General features: G+C 32.0%; 1 protein-coding gene across 5 annotated transcripts in view; it reads left to right on the top strand.

The window, feature by feature from the left end:
- GK (glycerol kinase) overlaps positions 1 to 24,071 on the top strand; it is a 73,252-nt gene that overhangs the window by 16,120 nt on the left and 33,061 nt on the right. For all 5 annotated transcript variants that reach the window (XM_031959454.1, XM_031959453.1, XM_031959456.1 and 2 more), the window contains exons 2-6: positions 1,382 to 1,455; positions 5,298 to 5,404; positions 8,016 to 8,093; positions 17,383 to 17,459; positions 19,556 to 19,693. In XM_031959454.1, the coding sequence (XP_031815314.1) occupies positions 1,382 to 1,455; positions 5,298 to 5,404; positions 8,016 to 8,093; positions 17,383 to 17,459; positions 19,556 to 19,693 (474 nt within the window). The remainder of the gene's footprint in view (positions 1 to 1,381; positions 1,456 to 5,297; positions 5,405 to 8,015; positions 8,094 to 17,382; positions 17,460 to 19,555; positions 19,694 to 24,071) is intronic.

Raw genomic sequence — 24,071 nt, 5'->3', positions numbered from 1 at the left:
AATCCATGCCAGGGTAATTTTTTTTACAACATTATCCCTTGCACTCACTTCTGTTCCGATTTTTCCCTCCCACCCTCCACCCCCTCCCTTAGATGGCAAGTAGTCCTATACATGTTAAATAAATTACAGTATATCCTAGATACAATATATGGAACACTATATTTTCCCATCTCACTTCTTCCCCACCCTTCTCTCCTAGACTGCAAGTAATCCAATATAAGTTAAATATATGCAAATCTTCTAAACATTTCTATATCATGCTGTACAAGAAAAATCGGATCAAAAAGGAAAAAAAAAGTGAGAAAAAAAGCAAGCAGAGAACAAAAAAAGGTGAAAATATTATGTTGTGATCCATATTCAATCCCCATTGTCCTCTCTCTGGATTCAGATGGCTCTCCATAACAAGTCTATTGGAATTGGCTTGAATCGCCTCATTGCTGAACAGAGCCAAGTCCATCATAGCTGATCATCACATAATCTTCTTGTTGCTGTGTACAATATTCTTTTGGTTCTACCCACTTCACTTAGCATCAGTTCATGTAAGACTCTCAAGGCGTTTCTGAAATTATCCTGCTAATCAATTTTTATAGAACAATAACATTCCATTACATTCATATATCATAACTTATTCAGCCATCCCCCAACTGATGTGCATCCACTTAGTTTTCACTTCCTTCCCACTAAAAAGGGTTGCTACAAACATTTTTACATATGTAGGTTCTTTTTCCCCTTTTTATGATTTCTAGGATGTAGACATAGTAGAGACACTGCTGGATTAAAGGGTATACACAGTTTGGTAGCCCTTTAGGCATAATTGAGTGCCCTTTGATATTATGAAAAAATGCAAAATGTGTTATCTCATCAATCCCCCTCCAGTGGAAAAGATTGTTATGTATTTAATATGTGTGTGTTTTTGTGTTTATGAATATATATGCATATGTATATATGTGTTTATGTGTATATGTATATACATGTGCATATATATTTACATAAACATGTGACATTAAATGAAATTAAACTCTAGTAGGGAGAAAGGGAAAGAAAAAACCACCCCTACTTCTTTCACATTCTTATTCTTAATTTTGGTCCATTTTAAAGGGTTTTGATCAGTCATTTCTGATGCCAGAAAAAGATGTTTTAAAGATATTCCAAATATTTTTAAGTTATGAATTTACTAACAGTATTTCTAAAACTTGGCTTTATTTAACTTGATATATTTCCCTCTTTGCCCTTTCTTTAACAACAAAATAATCTCAGAATAGTATGGTTTCATAGAACCATAGATCTAGAACTGGAAAGAATTTTAACAGCTCATTTGGTTTGTGATTAACTTCATATTTCAGTATTAACATTTTTTCCCTAATTTTTCAATGTTTTTCAGGTTTTCAATTCAAAAACAGCTGAACTACTTAGTCATCATCAAGTGGAACTAAAACAGCAGTTCCCTAAAGAAGGGTATGTATTTAATGGTCATGAAGTTTGTACTTTTTATAGTCATTTTTGCATATTAACTATATTATATTATATTTTATTTTTTGTCATGTATATTTATAACCAAAGTATTAGGAGGCTTGAACTCCCAGACAGACCCATTTGTTAGTTATCCATGTTTGTTCAATAGAAGAATTTGATATTCAGAAATGTTCGATAATTATTTGTTAAAGGATATTGAAAAGTACAAAAATACTAATCCTAAATGTAGGCTTATTCTAAATACTGTAAAATTATGTTCAAGCTACAGAGTGAGAATTCTTTTTCATTAATGTACTTGAATTCTGAATAAGATTTTCATTCTTTCATAGATATTTTAACTAGATACATGTCTTTAGGCAAAAAAACATTATTTTCAGAAGTTTTTATTTTTGCAATTCCTATAACCTCTAAAACAAAACTGGTCAAATTAGGTATTCAACAAATATTTTTATGAGTATGTACAAGTGGGATTTCCATTTTGAGTTGAACAGGTCATAGTAATTCAACTTTAGTTCCACAAATATTGATGAAAAGCTTACTTCAAGGGATTCAAAGTCCTGGGTGGCATAGATAAAAAGACAATTCCTTTTTAAAAATACCTTTTATTCTGCTGGGGAGGGGTGGCAGAATTATACATATGCAAATAAATATAAAATAAATTGAAGTGTAAGAGAACAATAATAACTGGGGGAAATCATAAAGAAGGTGGTAGTTGAGCTTAATTTGAAGGAAGGAAAGAATTCTAAGATAGTGATGAGGAGAGAACATCTTAAGTATGGGAAGCAGCATGATGTGTGTGATATGTGAATGCTGAACTTGAACAGCTAGTAGTCCAGTTTGACTGGAAGATAGAATGCATGAAAAACGTTTATATAAAATATATCAGAAAAGGTAAATTGGATCCAGGTTCTGAAGGCCAAATTTGTATTTTATCTCTGAGGTCACAGAGAGCAACTGAAAATAATAAGTATCAGTAAAGATTTGAACTCGTGTGACATGACCCTAAAGCAACTTCCTTTCAGGCTTTTGAGGTAGTTAGTGGCATTCATTATTCCCATTTCATAGATAAAGTAACATAGATGTAATTTAGAAAAGTTAAACTTTCATTCTTAATGGAAGGGATCTTAAAACCCAATTAATCTAGCTTGTAGCCAACCAAGAATCTCTGATAAAACTTTCCTAACAAGCAAGTGTCCATCTAGCCTTTGCTTGAAGAATTCTAGTGAGGGGAAACTTATTGCTTCCTGGGGCAACCCATTCTACTTTTTTTTTCCCCTGTGAGACTAAATAGAATGAGACTACTCTTCCACAAGATAGTCTTTAAAATATTAAAGTAGATATTATTTCTGTGCTTTTTTCTGAGTTAGACATCTTCAGATCTTTTAATTTGGCAGTTCTCAGGTGTGGTCCAGAGATCACGATCACTTTTTAGGGCTTTACGAGATCAGAACTATTTTCTTCATGATAACTAATTTTTAATATGGCAAATTTTGAGAGATACAACCCACAAAAATAAACATTCTTTAGGGTTTCACTGTACTCAAACCAAAAAGTTTGAAAACTGTCGCTTTAATTGAACTTGGCATAACAACATCTCTTTTTGTCATCTACACATTTAATAAGTGATTCATCCATACTTTCATTAAATTTATTCTTCAGGAGCTTTCCCCTTCAATTATTCTTTATCTCTGTAACCTCATTATCACTGGCTCCTTTCTTACTGTCTATACTTGTAGATATTGTACATCCTTAGGTGATCTTCATTTGACCCTGACATTCTTTAATTCTATTATCATGTATTTTTCTACCCTCAAATAGTCAAACTTCTAACAAGTCATTTGTATTTTTTGTCTCATCTACCTCCTATCCCACTTCTTAATTCTTTGCAATTCTATTTCCAATCCTGCCATTCATTTTATCTCTATATCACCAATAATTATCTCTTGGTAATCTAGAGACCTTTTCTCTTTTTGATTCCTTTGTGACATTTAATATCATTGACCATATTCTCCTTCTGGACGTTCTTGCTTTCCTGAATTTTGTTGTGACACTTTTCTCTTTTGTTTTCTAACTTCCTGCATTATTATTTTTTTCTCAGTCTACTGTATTTCCTACCCCTTAGCATGGACAAATACTAGGGCTGTATCCTAAGCTTTCTTCCTTTTTCTATCTGCTATTTTTTATTTTGAGAATCTTATCAGCTCCCATGGTTTTCATTATCGCTAATTTCCAAATCTGCAAATTCAGCTTTTATCTGCCTTTTCATCTCCACTTGAACATTTGAGACATTTCTAAGTTATTATACCAACATAATTCATTATCCACTTTCTGACTTCCCTATTTTTACACTATTCTTCCAGATATTCAGGCCCAAAACTTTGGAGTTATCCTTGATTCTTTACTGTCTCTTGCCTCTTACTCTCAGTCAGTTGCCAAGTCTGATTCTACCTCTTTCCCCACCTTTTCCTATTTTTCTCTATTCACAGGGGCAACCCAACCAATTTAGATCCTCATTATTTCTCATTTTACTATCTACCTGTCCTATAAATCCTTAAATCATCATCTAAATGTGTACTCCTCTTCTACCCACCCTCCAAGATCATGAATATCGAACTGGCAGGTTTTGATTTTTATTTTTTGTTATGTGCTTTTTTGGTTTAAAAATTAATAGTCTCTGTATAAAGGTAGGTAGTACAATTATAGTTATCTCCATTTTACAGAAGAGGAAACAAAAGCTTAGGAAGGTTTACTGAATAGCTCAAGGTCACATACAAATAGTATCAAACTTTAGCTCTTTCCTGATTCCAGGTCTAACAATGATATTTTGCTTTTCTAAGTTCAACAGATTCTATTGATTGAGGGCTCCTGCAGAGGGAATAAGAGGATAAATTGTTAAGTTTGTAATTAGGCCTCAATTGATTTAGCAAAAATATTATCCTTTTGAGCACTATGCTTATATAGTAATTGTATTTTGAATATAGTGTCAAATGTAAACATTCTATATATTTCGTTATACTGAGAGGTCTTTCAATGAGAGCGTTCCTAATTAGAGGTTTTCCTTGAATATATGTTATTAAATTTGATGGTTTTTTTTTTTTAGCAATCTACATAATTATCAGTATAAAGCAGAATTTCTGTCTCATGAATCACATTTTAAATCTACTTAGAAATAACAAAATCGCCATTTAAAATCTATTGAATTCTCACAGTTTATTGTCTTTTGGGCAAGGAATTTCTTTTATTAGATTAATAAATTGGGTTTCAAAATTTATGTATACACACATGTCTGTAATATTTCTTTTTTTGCTTTGGAATTAGGAATGTACTGTAGAGAAAAAGCAGTATTTTTGTTTAATTTCTTTAGTTGGTCTGATGTATTTTGTCTTGATCACAAACTCAAAGTCAAAGAAACTGCTTTGACACCGACTTAGCAACTAAATATTGGGGAGGGTCTGGGGGTGATATACAGGTATATATTCATGATATCCTCGTAAACTTAATTGGTATTATTGACATTTTCTCTTATCACTTTCTTAAATTAGACATTTAAACAATAAATCAAGTCTTGATTTATAATAACTGCCAATTTCTGAAGTTTAAATGCTTCAACTGAAATTAACACTTGATCAGCTAAAATTGTCTCCAGCATACTTCTGATCAAATGACTATGTAGCCTCACTTAATATGTTACCTTATATTCAATCAGTTTTGCAGTGATTTTTAAATTAAAAATAGCTGTTCCAACTACAATTTTTCAACTATTAGCTCAGTTTTATTTATAACACATTCCAGATAAATAATTAGATGTGTTTTTATGTTCAAAGATGGGTGGAACAAGATCCTGATGAGATTCTGCAATCTGTCTATGAATGTATAGAAAGAACTTGTGAGAAACTTACGGAGTTGAATATTGACATTTCTGCTATCAAAGGTATTCTTTTGGGGAGTTTGGAAATGAGTGGAATGGGTCTTACTCATCAAAATTTTTTCAGTTTAATGGGCTTACATTTCATCAGTTATAGTAATAAGGAAACTAAAAGTTTTCTATAGTGGTAAAGTGAATCACATCACTTGCAAAAGCTTTATTAAAAATAAATTTAAATTGACCATGGTAGATTATTTGTATGGTCATTTTCACAATTCTCTTCTTTCTTTCTCTCTTTCTCTCTCTGTCTCTTCTCTCTCTTCCTCCCTCCCTCCCCCTCTCTATGTTCTCCTTTTCTAGAATTCATCTTTTAACTTTTATTTTGTGTTGAAACATTTAATTAGATTATTGATATGAAAGGGACTTCTTTCTCAAGATATAAACATGATAAAATGCCTGTGATTGATGTAAGAACCACTGAACTTGGAGTTTGAGTAATAGCTCAAAAACTTACTATTGTGTGTTAGGGTTAGGCTGTTTCATCTTTGAAATTTCTTCTCTACCCCCCCACCCCCAATTTAAAAGCAGCATACTATTAAATGCTCCCTTCCACAATTTACCATTTTGAAAAAAATCATTGTATGAACTCTGTCTTGTTCTAGGAATACTAATTATTAATGATGCATAATCATAATCATGATACATTTGTTCATTAATCGGCCATTTAATAAGTACTTAAAATATTTATAACTTTTTCATATTAGTAAAAGATATAGATTTAAGATTTGAACCTTATGCAGTTTTTAAGATTTGAATCTTATGCAATTTTTAATAATTACCATTCTTAGTTTAATATGACACTTCTATCTTAATTAAAATGTTGCTTTTAAAAAAAATGATTTTGAAACCATGCTGTCAGTCCCTTAGGCCATTTCTGCATCTAAATACTTACTGTTTTTTTCAACTACAATTAAGTCATCTCTGTCTTAGATAGGTGGGAAATCTTTTTTTCTGCCAAGGATAATTTGAATATTTATAATATTAATTGCAGGACATACAAAATTATTACGTGATCTGGCCTGCAGGCCAGAAAACATTTTTGGGATTAGTCATTTTCTGATTTAAAATTCTTCTGTCTTTGACCCTTCCTTTTAACAAAAGAGTTAAGCAAAATGAACCAACAGAGTAACTACACGTGCAGTATATATAATATTTTTCATCTATCATTCTCTTGATATTAAAAAAGAATTTTTAATTATGAAATTGACAAATATCAACAAGCATGAACATTTCATTATACAAAACAAAACGGAAAAAGAAGATTATATACAAGACCATGAATTTCCTCTATTCACAGCTTTTTTTTTTTTTTTTTTTTGGTATGTTCCAAACTTACTATAGGTCTAACAGTGTTTAGAATTCCTTACCATAATATGTAATATTTTTGTGCTAGTACCATACTTCATTTTTGGAAAATTCTTTATTGGATGTGGAAATAATAGAAATGGTATAGCAATGTGATATTTTTCTTTTTCCCCTTTTTTACTTTCAGTTAAAATACTCCATTCCTTTTTAATTCCTATGAAATCATTTAATCAACTAACATCTATTAATTGCTATATACTAGGTCCTATATACAAAGACAAGAAATAAAACTCCCTACTCTCAAGGAGCTTACATTCTATTGCTGATTGGTTCCTATAATGTGAGTCAATAATGTGGAAGTTAGATCACTAAAACACATGATTCCTCCTCTGTTTCCAAGGGCCCAGGCCTTGTGAGGCCTCTAGAAGGTAGCTTATTTAGTCAAATTCAAATCCTGGCCTATATTTGAAAAGTATGTTTTTGATACAGTGATACCAATGTCATCAACTTTTGGATCAAGTCTCCTAATTATAGATCGAGCACTTGACTATGATATCAGATGTTTATTTTTTTTCCCCCCTGAGGCAATTGGATCAAGACTTGCCCAGGATCATACAGCTAGTAAGTATTAAAAAGTCCGAGGCTATATTTGAATTCAGGTCCTCCTTTCTGAAGGGCTGGTGCTCTATCCACAGTGCCATCTAGCTGCCCCTCCATAACACCATACTTTTAATCAGGTTTTCTACACTTATTGTATATATTTGAATCCCCCAATTCCTTCCCACTATTTAATACAGTTTTATATTTTTAAACAGCTAGCTGTGCAGGTAGTATATCAAGAAAATCCTGTGAAAGATTGGCACCTTAGAAAAGGGGAAAGGGAGTTGGAGCCAAAGAAACAATCTTTGGTAGGTTCAATATGTGATCCATTCCAGTCACTGTCATCCAGAGTAAATGGTGATGGAAAAACCATCAAATAGTAAAATGACAGATTAACAGATTTATCCAAGAGCATATATGTAAAAGCGAAAATCAAGATATGGCCTTACATCCCTCGAATTTAAATCTACTACTCTTTCCATTATACCATATTCATTTTGGTTACAATACAAAATCATAACCTTGGATCATCACTAGTCTATTTTCAGAGGCCACTAAAGAGAACTATATATATGACAGATATTCAGAAATATTCTAGTAATTTTATACAGTGATTGTGATCTTTAATTTTGCCTGAAATTAGGATTGTTAAACTTACTGCCAATTTTCTGCTTTTTTTCCCCACACTATCTTCTGTTTAATTTTGTACAAGCTATTGGCGTGAGCAATCAGAGAGAAACTACTGTAGTTTGGGACAAATATACTGGAGAACCTCTCTACAATGCTGTTGGTAAGGTACTATGTATATTGTTTTAGTTAACATGTATGTATATTTATAATGTAGATATTTATCTGTAATATATATGTATTGTTGAAAAGTGGTAATCCTAATTCATCTTGCAATTCTTTTAAAGAGAAAATTCATTATCTTTATTTAAATTATTTAAACTTCATTCTCATTTATACTTCCCTTTTCTCCAGTTTTAACACTTTAAATAGTTATAATTTGGCATCAGTTAGTAAAATTTGTAAAAGAAAAGTGTTGGTATGAGAAGTTTTCATATAACACTTTTTGTAAAAGTGTGGGGTCACAGCTTTTCATAATACAGCTATTCTGTGATAGCATTGTTAAACATTAAAATCACTTTTTACCATGTCATCACAGTTTAATATAATAAGCCTGTTCTTCAATCTTCCTCAGAAATACTACTAGCTCCATGACCCACTCTGCTCAGTGTTTTCTGTATATTAACTGCCCCTTTGATTTCAAAAAGGATTAGGCATGACATTTCTGTATTCATCAAGATAGAACTTCAGAACTGGTTTTGGTTTGTGGTGTTTTAAGTATATCTCAGTTCTTTATTTAGTTTTAGATTTTTTTGGGGAGGGGGGTGGGAAACCAGAATATAGTAAGGGACAGGAGATAGTTCAGATATAATATTCAGTATAGTTCAGATGATAATGCTGTTAGTGTATAAAATGAACCAAAGTTTTAAGTACTTTTTAGCATTGTAAAATTGCTATGAATGTTTGCATACATATACTTTTAAAAAATGAATAGTAACAAATGGTCGTACAAGAATTTGTTCTCTTGTTAAATTGATAAATAGTATTCTTAAGAATAAATTCTTAATTCATAAGAGCTAATTAAGTAAAAGATTTCCAGGTAAAGGTGTTTTAGTTGCTAAAGAATATACTAGGAAACACAAGACAACTTCTTAAAGAAACTTTCATTTTATTTGGAACCTCATATTAAAAAATTAAACAATAGTTAAGCATTGATCTGGATTACTAAAAATAATAGAAGTTAAAAGTATGGAAGAAATCAATATGGAGCAAATAGAATATGTCTCAGGACAAAGAATACAGGTAGGATATGGAATGTTTTGGCAAGAGTTAAACTATATATACATATACATATTATATGATTTGAATATATGCAAATATGCAAACTGAAAATAGAAATGTCAATGCATGGATAGTAAGACAACAGAATGATCTGGTACTTCTTTATTTAGTACCTTTTAAAACTCCTTTTGTAGGTCTAGGATTAGCTAATTATCTTAGTTTTTTTTTTTTCCCCCCCTAATTTAAATGGTTAATTATATTGATCATTAAATTTTAGTGATAGTATATTAGAGAAAAATGATCGTTGGAATTAGAGGAATCTGGATTCATAGCTTGGTTCTGCCATTAAACTATCTCTGTGACCTTAAGCAAGTCACTTAATTTCTAGATGATTTCTTTCAAGTTTCTAAATCCATGAAACTATGGTATATGTTTTAGTTTCATACATCTCTTTTGAAAATTAATTTAATGAAATGGTATAAGCATAGTTGGCATAATTTTACTGATTTACTAAATATTCTAATTATCAAGCTCTTCATCACTGAAGTTTTTAGAAACTTGTACTTATGAAACTATACTTTTAAAAGGGAAAATAGAAATTGGACAATCTGACCTATTTCACTTAGTAATCATGTTTCTGCTTCTCATTAGCTCTGATTCATTTCGGAAAGAGGCTTGATATTTTTTGAGTTTGAGAGTTAAGCTGTTTTATATAATTGCTTCCTAATATTGTATCAGGACACATCATTTTGTCAAGATTTCATTACTTTACCATAACAAGCTGTAAAACTACTGGATTTTTAAACTTCTCCCTTAATCTTTGCATCTTAACTTTTCTCTCTTCTCTCCAACTATATTTTTTTAACTTTCATTTTCCTTCATCCCCATTCTTCACATTTCATCAGTGAAATAAATATTGTGTCATTTCCCCATATAACATAAGAAATTTATGAATTTTTAATTGTGCCATAGAAAGATAAGAAAACAGTGGGCATAATCATAAATTAATGTGAGAAGGGTAAATCAATGATTCATTGGTCATTAACATATCCAGAATTTTCATGTTTATTTTTACATTTTTTGTAATCGGTCTATCTCAGCAATCAGGCGTATTAAAAATAGCAAAACCAATTTTATCTTTCTATTTCATAGGAGAGGACTATAGAAGTTGCTTGATCAATCCCTATCTTTTTATAGATAAAATTCAGGCCAATGGAGGCTTAGTCACACAAATACCAAGTAGAACTGAGATTCCAGCCCAGGTGCTCTAACTTCAGATTTAGTATCCTCTCTACTTTTCCTTATCATTCTCTTTAATTCTCCCCCATTCTTCCTTAATCTGTTTCCTACTAGATTTAGTTGCTTGACAGATTTGACAATACAAAAGTTACATAAACCTTATTCAGTTATTGGCAAGTATAAACTGCTGGTTACTATGTAAAAATAATACCTTGATGAGTTTTCCAAAAGTTTCAATTTCCAGAGAGTCAGGAATCACTGAATAAATTTACAATATGTAAAATTTTACCCCTCAAAACTATTCACTTACCTCTAAATTTTTCTTTTTATGCTGAGCACGTAAATTATCATTTAAAATAAAAGTCCCTTTTTTGGGACATGTTTAGTATTGTTTGCTGTGGTCTCAAAGACTGTTTACTAAAGTTATTGGTAGTCCCAAATAATAAGTACTCTTAAATTAGTGTATTAAATCTTGAAATGTCTTTACTACTTATGTAGAATATTATTTTTCAGAATTTGAGGCAGAAATTCTTTTTTAAAAATTATAAAAAAATAATTAATTTTTAACAGCTTTTTATTGATAAAACATATGCATGGGTAATATTTCAACATTGATCCTTGCAAATACTTCTGTTCCAACTTTTCCCCTCCTTCCCTAAATAACGAGTAGTCCCATATGTGTTAAATATGTTAAAGTATATGTTAATACAGTATATGTATACAAATTTATACAGTTGTCTTGCTACACAAGAAAAATCAGATTTAGAAAGAAGGTAAAAATAACCTGGGAAGAAAAACAAAAATGCAAGCAAACAATAACAGAATATAAATGCAATTTCGTGGTCCACACTCATTTCCCAGTGTTCTTTTGCTGGGTGTCGCTGATTCTGTTCATTACTGATCAATTGGAACTGACTTGGATCCTCTCATTGTTGAAGATAGCCACTTCCATTATAATTGATCCTCATATAGTATTTTTTTTTTATTTAATAGCCTTTTATTTACAGGATATATACATGGGTAACTTTACAGTATCAACAATTGCCAAACCTCTTGTTCCAATTTTTCACCTCTTACCCCCCCACCCCCTCCCCTAGATGGCAGGATGACCAGTAGATGTTAAATATATTAAAATATAAATTAGATACACAATAAGTATACATGACCAAAACGTTATTTTGCTGTACAAAAAGAATCAGACTCTGAAATATTGTACAATTAGCTTGTGAAGGAAATCAAAAATGCAGGTGTGCATAAATATAGGGATTGGGAATTTCAATGTAATGGTTTTTAGTCATCTCCCAGAGTTCTTTTTCTGGGCATAGCTAGTTCAGTTCATTACTGCTCCATTAGAAATGATTTGGTTGATCTCGTTGCTGGATCCTCATATAGTATTAAAGTGTATAATGATCTCCTGGTTCTGTTCATTTCATTTAGCATCAGTTCATGTAAATCTCTCCAAGCCTCTCTGTATTCATCATACTGGTCATTTCTTACAGAACGATAATATTCCATAACATTCATATACCACAATTTTATCAGCCATTCTCCAATTGGTGGGCATAGAAACTCCTTTTTTACCTTTTATTGCACAACTGGTTAACAGTGATTATACCTGGCATACTCATCAAATCGGGACAAGGAAAACTTTTGTGTTCTTTTCTCTTGAAGCAGGACTGTGTTTCAAAGTGTTAATATCAAAAGAAATGATAAGGAATGCAAATTTAAGAGGCAGCAGAAGTATAATTTTGGAGTCAGGAAGACTTGGTTTCATTTTGTGTGACCTTGGATAAGTTATTTCCTGGTACCCACGGGCACTAAGATTGTATACTACCGAGTTGTTGATATGCCTTGGTAGAGGGAGTTCCCATACTACTTAAATCCCAGGTTTAAACTTACATCCCAGCAAAGCTTACTAAGTTTCTTTGACTTACACATTTTGTTTTTATGTTGCTCTAAATTTTTTTTTTAATATGGCGAGTTGATTTAGATACTGAAATTTTTCCAATGCATAGATTTTATAATTTATAGTACTGCTTCAATGCCATATGTATTTCAGCTTTAAGTATGGCCCTAGTTTAAAACTGTTGTTGCATTCTTTGATTCTGGGGGAATTTTTTTTATTCAATCAGAAAAGTATTTTTTGCTTTGACTTTGTGATATCTGATAGTTAACTGTATAAACTGTATAAAGTACCTGTAAATATAATTTAAGTTTTTCTTAGGCAGTTTAAGAAATGAATATTTTAAGCTTTGAAAATATTCTACTTTGTTTGCTGGCTTCTTGGGAAGAGAAATTTAGAACATAATTTAGAATACACAATTCAATGTCTTACAAAGTCTCAGAAAGATTATAAATTTCTGATGGTCACATAACTAATAACTGTTTAAAGGCACTGTTTATTTTCCTTACTACAAGTTCAGCTTGCTATCCCCTGTGTCAGACCTTCTCTCCCTGTAAAGAAAATGGATTGAATTATTTTATACTATCATTATTCATTACTTATGATGTACAATCTATTGTTACTTATTTTCCTCTTCAAAATTTGCTGAACAAAACTGTCTTAATAAATGGGAATATGTTGTTTCTAAGATTATATACTAGCATCAAAGCCAAATATAAAGATCAGATTCCTCAAAAATTTTATTATTGCCATTTGTTTCCCTTCCATTATATCAAGGGCTCATTTAGTTCCTTTTCTTTTTCTTTTCCTTAATTTTTTTTCTTTAGTGAGGCAATTAGGGTTAAGTGATTTGCCCATAGTGACACAGCTATTAAATGTCAAGTGTCTGAAACTTCATTTGAACTCAGATCATCCTGACTCCAGGGCCAGTGCTCTGTCACTGTGCCACAATGTCCACTAATGTAAAGTGTGCTTTATGTATTGCAAACTACTATTTAAAGATTTCAGATAATTCCTTTTGTACCTTCTGTAGCTCTAAATGTATATGTAGTATATCTAAATGATATACTAAATCATACACACACACACACACACACACACTACAGACTTGTTTGAAGGTATGAATTCTCTATTTTTTTATTTCATTTATTTATTTTTACAGGAGGCAGTTGAGGTTAGGTGACTTACAGCTAATAAGTGTTAAGTGTCTAAGGCGGGGTTTGAATTCAGTGAGTCTTTTTGATTGCAGGGTTGGTGCTCTATTCACTCTTCTATCTACCTGCCTCTCTTTATTCTTTAAACATTATGTAAAATGCAGAACATAAGTTCCATCAATCATTAGTGATTAATTAGGATGGCTATGATATGATATGAAATCTTGTCCAATTTTGGCCTTCTGTCATTGTTTAGTTGAGGGTTTAGACATTTAAAATTATAGACCTGAAAGGCATTCTTTGTTGGCAAACTTCAGGGATTTAATGCTTTCCTTAGTTTTGGAGAGTGTTTTCTTTTTACTTTGACCTATAATTCTATCCTGACCAAAGGAATTCATTCTTGGTGTTACTACCTTGTTGGACCATTTTTACAAATTCACACCAGAAATCTTAGCAAAATGCTTAATGTTCCATTAGAATGTGCTTCCACAATATTCATCATTTCATTACAATTATGTTTTTGTTTTGTAAATAGTATTTTGTTTTTTCTGATTATATGTAAAGATAGTTTTCAACATTCATTTTTATAAGTTTTTGAGTTCCAAATTTTTCTCCTTTACTTCCTTCTCCCTCCTTCTTCCCTCATCCAGAACAGTAATCAACTGATATGTTATATGTGTACAATCATGTTAAACATGATTTCATATTAGTCATGTTCTGAGAGAAAAAAAAAACGGAGGAAAAAAACCCAAAAAGGTGAAAATAATATGTTTTGATTTGCATTCAGGCATCATATTTCTTTTTTTTAGATATGGATAGCATTTTCTGTCATAAAGTCTTTTGAAATTGTCATTGTATTGCTGAAAAGAGTTTAGTCAATCATAGTTGATCTTTCCATGGTGTTACTTTGTACAGTGTTCACGTGGTAATGCTTACTTAACTCAGCATCAATTCATATAAGTCTTTCCAAGTTTTTCTGAAATCTACTTGCTCATCATTTCTTATATATAACACAATAGTACTTCATTACATATGTATATATATATATATATATTTATATCTATATCTATGCCACAATTTGTTTAGCCATTTCCCAATTAATGGACATTCCCTCAATTTCTAATTCTTTGCCAACCACAAAAAGGCTCCCATAAGTATTTTTGGTTCTTTTCTCTTTTTATGATCTCTTTGGGGTACTACAATTGTATTTTCACTGACAGGAACTAATCAAGCTCATTTCTTATGCTTTTCCTTTATAAATGGCAAAGATTTTTCCAATTTCATAAAAAGAAAAAAAAAGTTTTTTACGTCCTAGAACAAGAAAGAGGCTGGTCTTGGTCAGAAATTTGAAGGATTATTAAACAGGAGAGACTGTGTTTCTCCTGTTTTCTCCTTTTCCCTTTCTTTTCTTTCTCTCTATGTAAATTTATCTTAGTTAATTCTTCTGATCATTTCATCCAATCAGTAATTCTGTAGGTGTTGAACAGGTGAGCTCTGAATCTGGCCCACCCCAGTTAGAACTGCCATTATTTCTTCTGATGCTCTAGCTGCTCCAGTTTTTCCTAGTCCTTCAGTTCCAGTTGCTGTTGTTTCCTCTGATTCTGCAGATTCAGCTGCTGTGCCTTCCTCAGGTATTGGTGCTGTGGCTATTGCTGCTTTGTTTCATGGGGTGTTTTTTTTACGCTTCAAATGCGAAGATTTTGTCGTTGTGGCTGGCTCTGGATCTGCTTTTTCTAAAAATAAATAAATCTACCTACTCAATGATAATGCACTTTGGTCTCAGTCTTACAACTTGGGTTCTTCCTATTGTTTTGATCTATTTCACTTCCATTTTGTAATTCATACTTTTCCATTCAACACTTCTTCCATAATTAAAATATTTTGTTTTTGCTTCTGATTTCCTGCAGCTTCAGTTCAATTAATATCTGTACATTGATGAAGTATACCATACTCTCCTAAATAGTATCTTTTTTACTTAATAGCTCTACCAATTATTTCACATCCTATTTTCTAACAAACGTTGAATATAAATATCAGATATCATTTCAGCCTTCTATAATGTTGATGGCTGTGTTCCTTTTGGTGAAGAATTACCTTTCTGGATCCCACTACTTATTACTGGGTAGCACAGGGTAATTGGGAAGGCAGTTTCAAAGAGACATCTTAAAGTTGTCCTGATGGTATAACAGGCTAATGAATGAGGAAATCTGATGTCCAGATTTTCATTAAAAGGGGCAGGAACTTCTAAAACCTTGAAGACAATACTCAATAAAACTGTACCTTGATCATGTTGAAGTAAATCTTTTTTCCCCCTAATTATTCCACTAAACACTGAAGCAAGTTATAGCTATATGTAGGAAACCAGCCAATAGGAAAAAAGTTTATATCATACTGTTTATATAGCTTAGTGCCAATATCATGGGGTAATTTTGTATAAGTTCCTATTACAGTACTACAATCTCTTGAGCATAAAATTTCTGATCATGTCCATGATCATGTTACACATTTTTGTAAAATTTTCTATTTATAGATACATTATACTATTTCACACTGTTTCACACATTGAGAAACATTAAAGAATCCCCAAGTCCCATTGCAATCTAGTGGGAAGTAAGGAAACTGTCAAAATTAATCAACATTCTTAGGGAGATGACTTTTTAAAAAGTAATTTAAAAGTAGTAATTAGAGTATCCCACAGAAAATAATGGATTTTTAAAGAAACTGGCAAAATAAAAGTTGTTCCACTTAATCACACCTACCTATCAGTTAATATCCAAATGTGTTCTAAGAAGCTTATAGAATCCTCTTTCCATGGAGTCTTTTAGAAACAAAGTAGGTAATCATTTGATTAGGATGTTACCATTATTAGGAAGGTAGGGTTAGCAATATGAGAAGATCTTACGGGGATGAGTAACTCCAATCTTTGATTTTTTTAGATGGGAAAATTGATCCTTAAAGAAATTGTTGACTTGAGTCAAAGCTGGTGATTGAAATTAAATTATTCTAAGTCTAGCACCCTATTTACTATATACCACACTACCTCTTGGTACAACTTCAAGGTACATTATGATTTTAGTGGGTACCCTAAAAAACGTTGACTGACCTGGAGTCTCATATAATAAAAGGATATAAAAGTAATTATAAAACTTCATTAATTATAAAACTTCATTAAAGGTAGAATAGCTTGGAGGATTCCACTGACCACTTTTCATAGTTGCTTTATGCAACTTCTGGTCTTTTAAGTTTCCTCTTATGAACCAAAGTAGAGATGCCTCTGACCAAAGTGAAAGAATTTAGTGAAAATGATTTTGTTCTTTGAAAACGTAACTCTAATTCATTCTAATTGTCTTTGTTTTACCTAGCAAAAAGGAATGGAATTCTTATAATGACAATTTTGTATGTTTTTTAATCTTGTTTATATAGTTTAATGGGTCCAGAGAACAGTACACTCTTGAATATTTAATGTTTGAAAGAATGAATGGCATGTTTCCTTCTCTAAGGCCATTAGAGAGATTCTTAGGAATTAGAATTCAGAAAGACATTTTGTAGCACTTCATACAATTCTTACTTGTTGATACTTTGTACTAGGCATTGACAAGTGGCCAAACTTAATGCTTAAGCCCTTTTGTATTTATTTTAAATTTGTACAATTCATTGTAGATGTAAGACACATTCAATCTTTATTTTTAATCAAAAAAACCAGAAAAATATCAAAAGGTTAATTGTGACTTGATATATTAATTTTATAATTTGAGACTGTAAATAATGTATGAAAAGTTGTTAAATTTCTAATTCTTAATTTTAAAAAATTTTGTAATTTTTGAAATTTCTGCTATTTATGGAAACTAATCTGCATATCGATTTGGACATTAATCAAAAAAATTATTACTTTTATTTATAATGATCTTTTATATGTATTGCATTTTGATTTCCAGTGTGGCTTGATCTAAGAACCCAGGGTACAGTTGAAACACTAAGTAAAAGAATTCCAGGAAATAATAATTTTGTCAAGGTAAGGGTGTTTCCATGATTATCTTTTATAAAAGACATATTGCTCAAAATGAAGATTCCCAAATTTAATTAAAAGGATTCCTTTATAGATCCTTTTATTTATCACCTGTTTAGTTGTCTGAGATAATAAACTTCACCAAGACTTTTGTGACATCTTGCCTGTAGTAGAAGAGGCAGGTATCCCAAAGATTTTTTTTTTTTTTTTTTATAAGGAGAGGGGAGGTAATTGGCATAAGTGTTGAGTGTCTGAGGCTGGATTTGAACTCTGGTCCTCCTGACTCCAGGACCCATGCTTTATCCACTGTACCATCTACCTGCTCTTTTCCCTCACAAAGATGTTTTTCCAAAGGTAATCAACAAGACCAAGTCAGATCTAATCAAAGCTTTATTACATTTGCTCATCATTTGGAGAACAGAAAATTCAACACATGAAGGATTAAAATGTTAAAAGGAGATTTGAATCCAGCTCTGAGGATTTGAGCTATGTATACTCCACTAAATTCCTGTTTTCCTCTGTTTCCTCTGTTAATGACTGGGAAAAAACCGTGGATTTTGATTTAAGCTTTCAATCTTTTGATTTCAAATATTTCTTTAGGCAGGATAAGGAGAGGAGGAGAGTTAGGATTCCTCCTTTTGTTTTCTGGTTTTGTTTTTCTGAGACATCTGGGAAATAGCTATTATTTTTATCCTTTACCACAGGGTAGGAAATGATCACGAAAACTTGGTGAACATGACAGTTTAGGTTTAAGAAGATAACACTTTTTTCCCTTGGGAGATTGATTTGTGATCTCTAGGCATATCTCCAGGCAGTTTAACCTAAAGACAACAGGAATAGTTTTTGTTTACTTTTTACCTTTTTACTCTCCAATGGCAATTGACACTTTTTTTTTGGGGGGGGGAGGGGTTCCATGTTCCATTATAATGGCTTATAATCAAAGTAGGCACCTGAATGAATGAACCCCATATATGTTGCAAGTGAAGTTCTATATTAAAATGTAGTACCCCCTTTGAAAATGTTTTTTTTCTCTTGTCATTTTTAGAATCTTTTATATTTTCTTCTTGAGACTCAAAATCTCCTGTAAGATCTTCTACCCATATTCTTAACCCATAAAATTGCTCTGATAAATGTTTGTCATGTTTTTGAACATTTTTTTTCCCCAAATAAAATTCGGGTAATCTTGAATGAAAGTATCTTCATCTAAATTTTTTTTTTTTTAATTTTTCCCGGTTACATAAAGAAACAATTTTTTTGCTTATACATATACATTCATTTTTTCCCTATTTCCTATTAGTAGATAATTCAGAATAAAAGGAAAAAAGCATGGGATTAAAATAAAAAGAAAAAAAATGAATATAGCATATGTTTTACATTCAATTTCCATAGTTTTCTCTCTGTCTTGGATCACTGAACTGCTGAGAAAAAGCAAGTTTGTCAATAGTTCGTATCTTAATTTTGAACTTACATTTCTGCAATAAATCCATCAGCTATACTTGCTTTAAAAAAAGAAAACTCAATTAAGTTTTATCTTTCTTTATTAAAAACAGGGTATTTAATAAACTTGTTCAGTGAAGTATGTAGTATATAGAGTAGGTGATTTATAATCCATTATCTAGTTGATTTTAATTTGTTTATACCACTTAACATCTATTCAATATTGTTTAAGGTACTTTGCCTATAATAAATGTTATAAACTCTATAATCACATGTTCTGGTTATTATAAATTCATCTCCCAAATTAACTACAGCAAGTTATAAATAAATGTTAGCTTCATAATATATGTGGCAAAAGCATATTAGTAATTCCAAAAGAAACATAGACTACAACTTTGATACAAATAACACATGCTTACTCTGAAGACTATCTAAAGGTTAATATCCATTACCTTTTTTCTTTGACCTTATTACGTGGATGATCTTTGAACCACAAACATTATTATAACCTTTGCTCATGAACATACTTACTTATGCATGCAATGGGAAAACCAATTTTTTGCTCATTACTGTCAACTTAGTGGGATGAATTATTACTCTTTCTACAGGTCTTATTAAAATTTTTAAATAGAATCATGCTAATTGATTTTTCTCAAATTTTACAGTCCAAGACTGGTCTCCCACTTAGCACTTATTTTAGCGCTGTGAAACTTCACTGGATCTTAGAGAATGTGAGAGATGTTAAACAGGCTGTTGAAGAAGAAAGAGCTCTTTTTGGTACCATTGATTCATGGCTCATCTGGGTATGTTTTTATATATAAAAGTATATATTCTTGAGGGAATTCTTTGGCTATTCAGAATTTCATCATATATGGTTTTATATTCTTGTTATTTTTAAAAAGTCATTTACTAGCATGACCCATGCCTAAATTTTTTGTTTTAAATATTTTAAATTGTAACTTTATAAAATCTTAATTTTGTTTGATGCTATATTGTGGCACATATGGAGGTGATGATGTTCTTGTACTCTATCCTAGAAGAGAGTAAGATTTAATAAATTGTACCAAATCTGTCAACAAGTATTGTGCCTACTATATTACTGGCAACCAGAACAAAGAAGGCAGCATTACCTGCTTGCAGGCAGTTTATATTTAATACGAAGACAAGTATGTATGTATATATGTCCATATAAACATAGCCAATAAATGTAAACATGCCATATAATTTGGGAAGGAGACCTAGGAACTAGGAAGATCTAGAGAAGTTTTATGTAGAAGATAATGCTTGCGCTTACCTACCCTGTGGTAAAGGATAAAAAAAAAAGCAAGGAAGAAAATCATTCTAGGTATATGAAATAGCATATACAAAATCAGAATATGGGGTGTCACGTGTGAGAGGGTTAGCATAGAGGACAGCATATTTCAAGATAGAGAGTAATATCTAAAGGGTCTACAAAGAAAAATATGGCTGTTTTGCATAATTAAACATATATAATATCAAATTTCTTGCTTTCTCAAAGACTCAGGGAAGAGAGAGAAATTAAAACTTAAAATTTTTAAAGGAGGGAGGGAGAAAACTTGAAACTAAAATAATTTTAAATTAATGTTAAAAAATTTTTGTTTACATATAATTGAAAGTTTTAAAGTTTGCAAAGTTAAAATATGGTCAGATTACATAAGTTTTTTGAAACTTAATAGAGATGCTTATATTTTAACCCAAAGGAAAGAGGAAGCCAATAGAGTTGATTAAGGATTTCATGTAGTCACTTGAGGAAAATTTGGAAAAGATTTGGGGTATACTCCTAGACCTTTTTGATGTCCATCTTAATTACATTTGGAAAGAGATTCATCACTATCAGGTGTAGATACTTTGTGATAAATTCTTTGGCCATGGCTATCCATGAAATGAGTTAAAATATGAAATGTTACTTAGTCCTTGGTAGCTTTTGGTAATGGTGGCAGAAAAAGGAACAAAAGGTACTAATTGCAATTCTCCCCAGGAATGTTATTTTGGGAACAGAAAGATTTTACTCTAATTTTTTCCATACTCAAAGGGAATGATACTATCTGAGCATGGGGCAACCTGTAGCACAAACATAGGAATTGCTTTTTATTCAGACTTTTTACAAAGTACCTTCCCAATTCTACCCATAGGTTGGTGTCTATTGCTAGCCCTAAGTTTTTGACTTGATCCCTAATCTTCCTAAGAGATCCATATCTATTATTCCCAATTTACTTTTTGATCTGCATTTTCTAAATTTCCAGCCATTGTAGCAAATCAAACGTTATTCCAAATTGGACAGGCAGTTCCATAAAATCCTTTGTCTCTACTAGGCACAAACACTTATTAGCTAGTCAATCCTCTATAATTCTGTAATTGGACAAGCATCAGACTGAATTGTTTGTGGGGTATCTTTCCCAGTAATAATCCAAATATTAACGTAGTGTCCCCATCCTAAGCCCCAAATACTGTCGTAGCAAGGAAGTAGCATTAATAACCCTCCGCCTTTTCACAGCTTATGGCCTCCTTACTCCTTACAGGGAACCCACTCAGACACTGGGTAGTTTGGGGTCCCTTCATCAATTAGTGATGTTCTAGTTCATTTCCAAACCAATGGAACCCAAAGTCCTTTGGGGTTTGAGGCAATGATTTCATCCTCTGAAACTACTCCTGCTGAAAATGGGTGCTGAGTTGGGTCATTCTACAGAATCCCTTTTGAAGGGGTTTGAGCTGATTGAAGATCCAGTGGGTTGAGTCAGATCCCTGAAGCTGATCAATACAGCTGTATAGTGTTGGTAATTTTAAAGTGAATTGCTCAAAGCCTAGAAGAAAACAAACCTAAGAAAACTAGAGAGAGAGGATGAGACAGCACTAAGAGCAGAACCTCCATTCTTGGGCGGTATACTTATAATTTCCCTGAAGAGTCTATAAAATCTCAAAAGCAATTTTCAGTATATGTTTATGTTTGTATGTGTGTGTGTGTATGTATGTATAGACATACATACCTATATAAATAAAACCATTCAACAGGGGAAGAAGATATTTTATCTTTTCCCTTTTTTGCCAATTTCTGTAGTAGCATGGACTGGGAGAGGCCAATATAGATTGCCCAGCAGCTTTTCGTATAAATTACTCAAAAGAAAACATGTTTGTGTTACAAGACACACTATACAAATGATTAGTAACAAACTTAAATAAAGTTAACTTTCTCATTGATTGTAACAAAATGTTCCATAAATTACATCTCGAATATACTAGAAAGAAAAGTTGAATACACTAAAATCATCTCTAAACTTTATACTAAAGATGTTTGTTTTAGTTTTAATCATCAATAAAGTCACAGAAGCCATAGACAGTTGTATCAATCATTTGAAACCTTTGAGGACCTTATTTTATACAGACATATACATCTGGCAAAAGATGAATGAGTAGGTCAAATACTCATTTATCTAATTATGAGATATAATGACTTCATATATTTTCAGATGGAAAACAGCAAGATATTACAAACTTGAACTGTGCTCATGGCTTCTATTGACCACTTACTCCGAATATAGAAATTTGCTGTAAGAGGAAAAAGCAGGGGCCTGATTATAATAGCTAACAATCCCACCTTTTAGCCAACCCGGGAGTTTTTGAGTAACTTAATGGTATTTCTCTCAAATGGTGGGTTACTAATTTAATCAAATAATCATTTCCAAATTCAAAACTCAAAACAGAATGAATTATAATCCCAAGAGATTGCAACTTGATAGCAGATAGCATGTTTCACTAACCTGAGGTTTTAGATCCTAAACTTATCTATCCCATGTGCCTACAGAACACAGCCAAAATTAGATGCAGTTACTGTCAGGTTAAAATTCTTTTCTAGGTACTTCAAAAAAGCTGTAGGTCATATTTGCTATCATATTCATTTAACAGGGAGACCATGATGCACTTAATAACTATTAGATAATTTGCTGAATGGGTTTTTGAAATAAACCATTTTCAGAGAATTTGCAATGAACCAGTAAGTAGTAGAACCTTTGATACAGCATCACAAATGACTTTGCCTTAAAACAACCACAGACTTGAAAAATAAAAACAAACATTCGTTATTAACACTATGTCAATGTTAGCTATTCCTTTAAACAATAGAAGCAATTAATGTTAGAGGAATTTCATTTAACTAGCTAGGGAGGGGAGTGAGTTCCAGTGAATGGGTTTGTTTTCTCACTTCTAAGGAGTGGCCACACCCAGTGAGAGAAAGGTGGACTAAGCACTAAACCTCTATCAAAAACTTCCAGAAACCTAAAGGTGAAGAAACTGGAACTCTACACCCAGAACCAAGCTTTTTCCAAACCTGACTAGTTCACAAACTAGGGGAACGGATCCCAGAGCAGTGCCTGAGTCCACCTCCCCTGCCTGTCCAATCTCGCTTTAGAACACTTGATGCAGGCAGGGAAAAGTCACCTAGAGAGATCAGTTCAGCTCCGTGGTCCCACCCTTTAGGAACGCAGTCCATTCTGAAATCCAAGTTATGTCAAGACCTCTATAGAGATCTTGAACAATTTCACCTTGGCATGCTCTGTCAGAAATTCCAGTCATGTCCCTAAGGTTAAATTTTCTCTATAAATCTACTTGTGGGCCATCCTATGGCCTTACTGTGGGTCAGTTCACCAAGGCAGTCCACCCATGGGTGTTTCCCCTTCCCCTTCCCCTGTGCCTAGTAATATCTCTTCTAACTCCATTATGCTTCCCAACCTCACTTCTCCTTGTAGCTAACAATGCTGATGACAAAAAGACACAAATCTTTCTTGTTCCTTGTTTTTAAAACCACTTAAAATTCACAATATAGGTAATATCTAAATAATTTTGAACCAAATTTCGTAAAACACACACACACACACACACATACACACACACACAACAGAGCTGACAATTTTAAAGCATAGCTCATAATTTTTACAAATTGCCCGATATACAATTTAGTAAGTACCATATTTCCTCTAAATAAGTTAGCAGATAACTGTTTAATAACCAATTTTTAAATTTAAAATCAAATCTAATAGATTTAAACTTCTAGTAGTGATACTTCAATATTAATGCACACATTTTAAAAATCTTATTTCTAAATGCACCATTTGAAAGTAATTCTATCATAATACAATTTAAATTTAAACACAAAGTAATTTAGGTCAC

Source organism: Sarcophilus harrisii, chromosome 3, assembly GCF_902635505.1.
Source record: "Sarcophilus harrisii chromosome 3, mSarHar1.11, whole genome shotgun sequence".
NCBI classification, from domain to species: Eukaryota; Metazoa; Chordata; class Mammalia; order Dasyuromorphia; family Dasyuridae; genus Sarcophilus; species Sarcophilus harrisii.
This window is presented reverse-complemented; position numbering and strand designations above follow the sequence as displayed.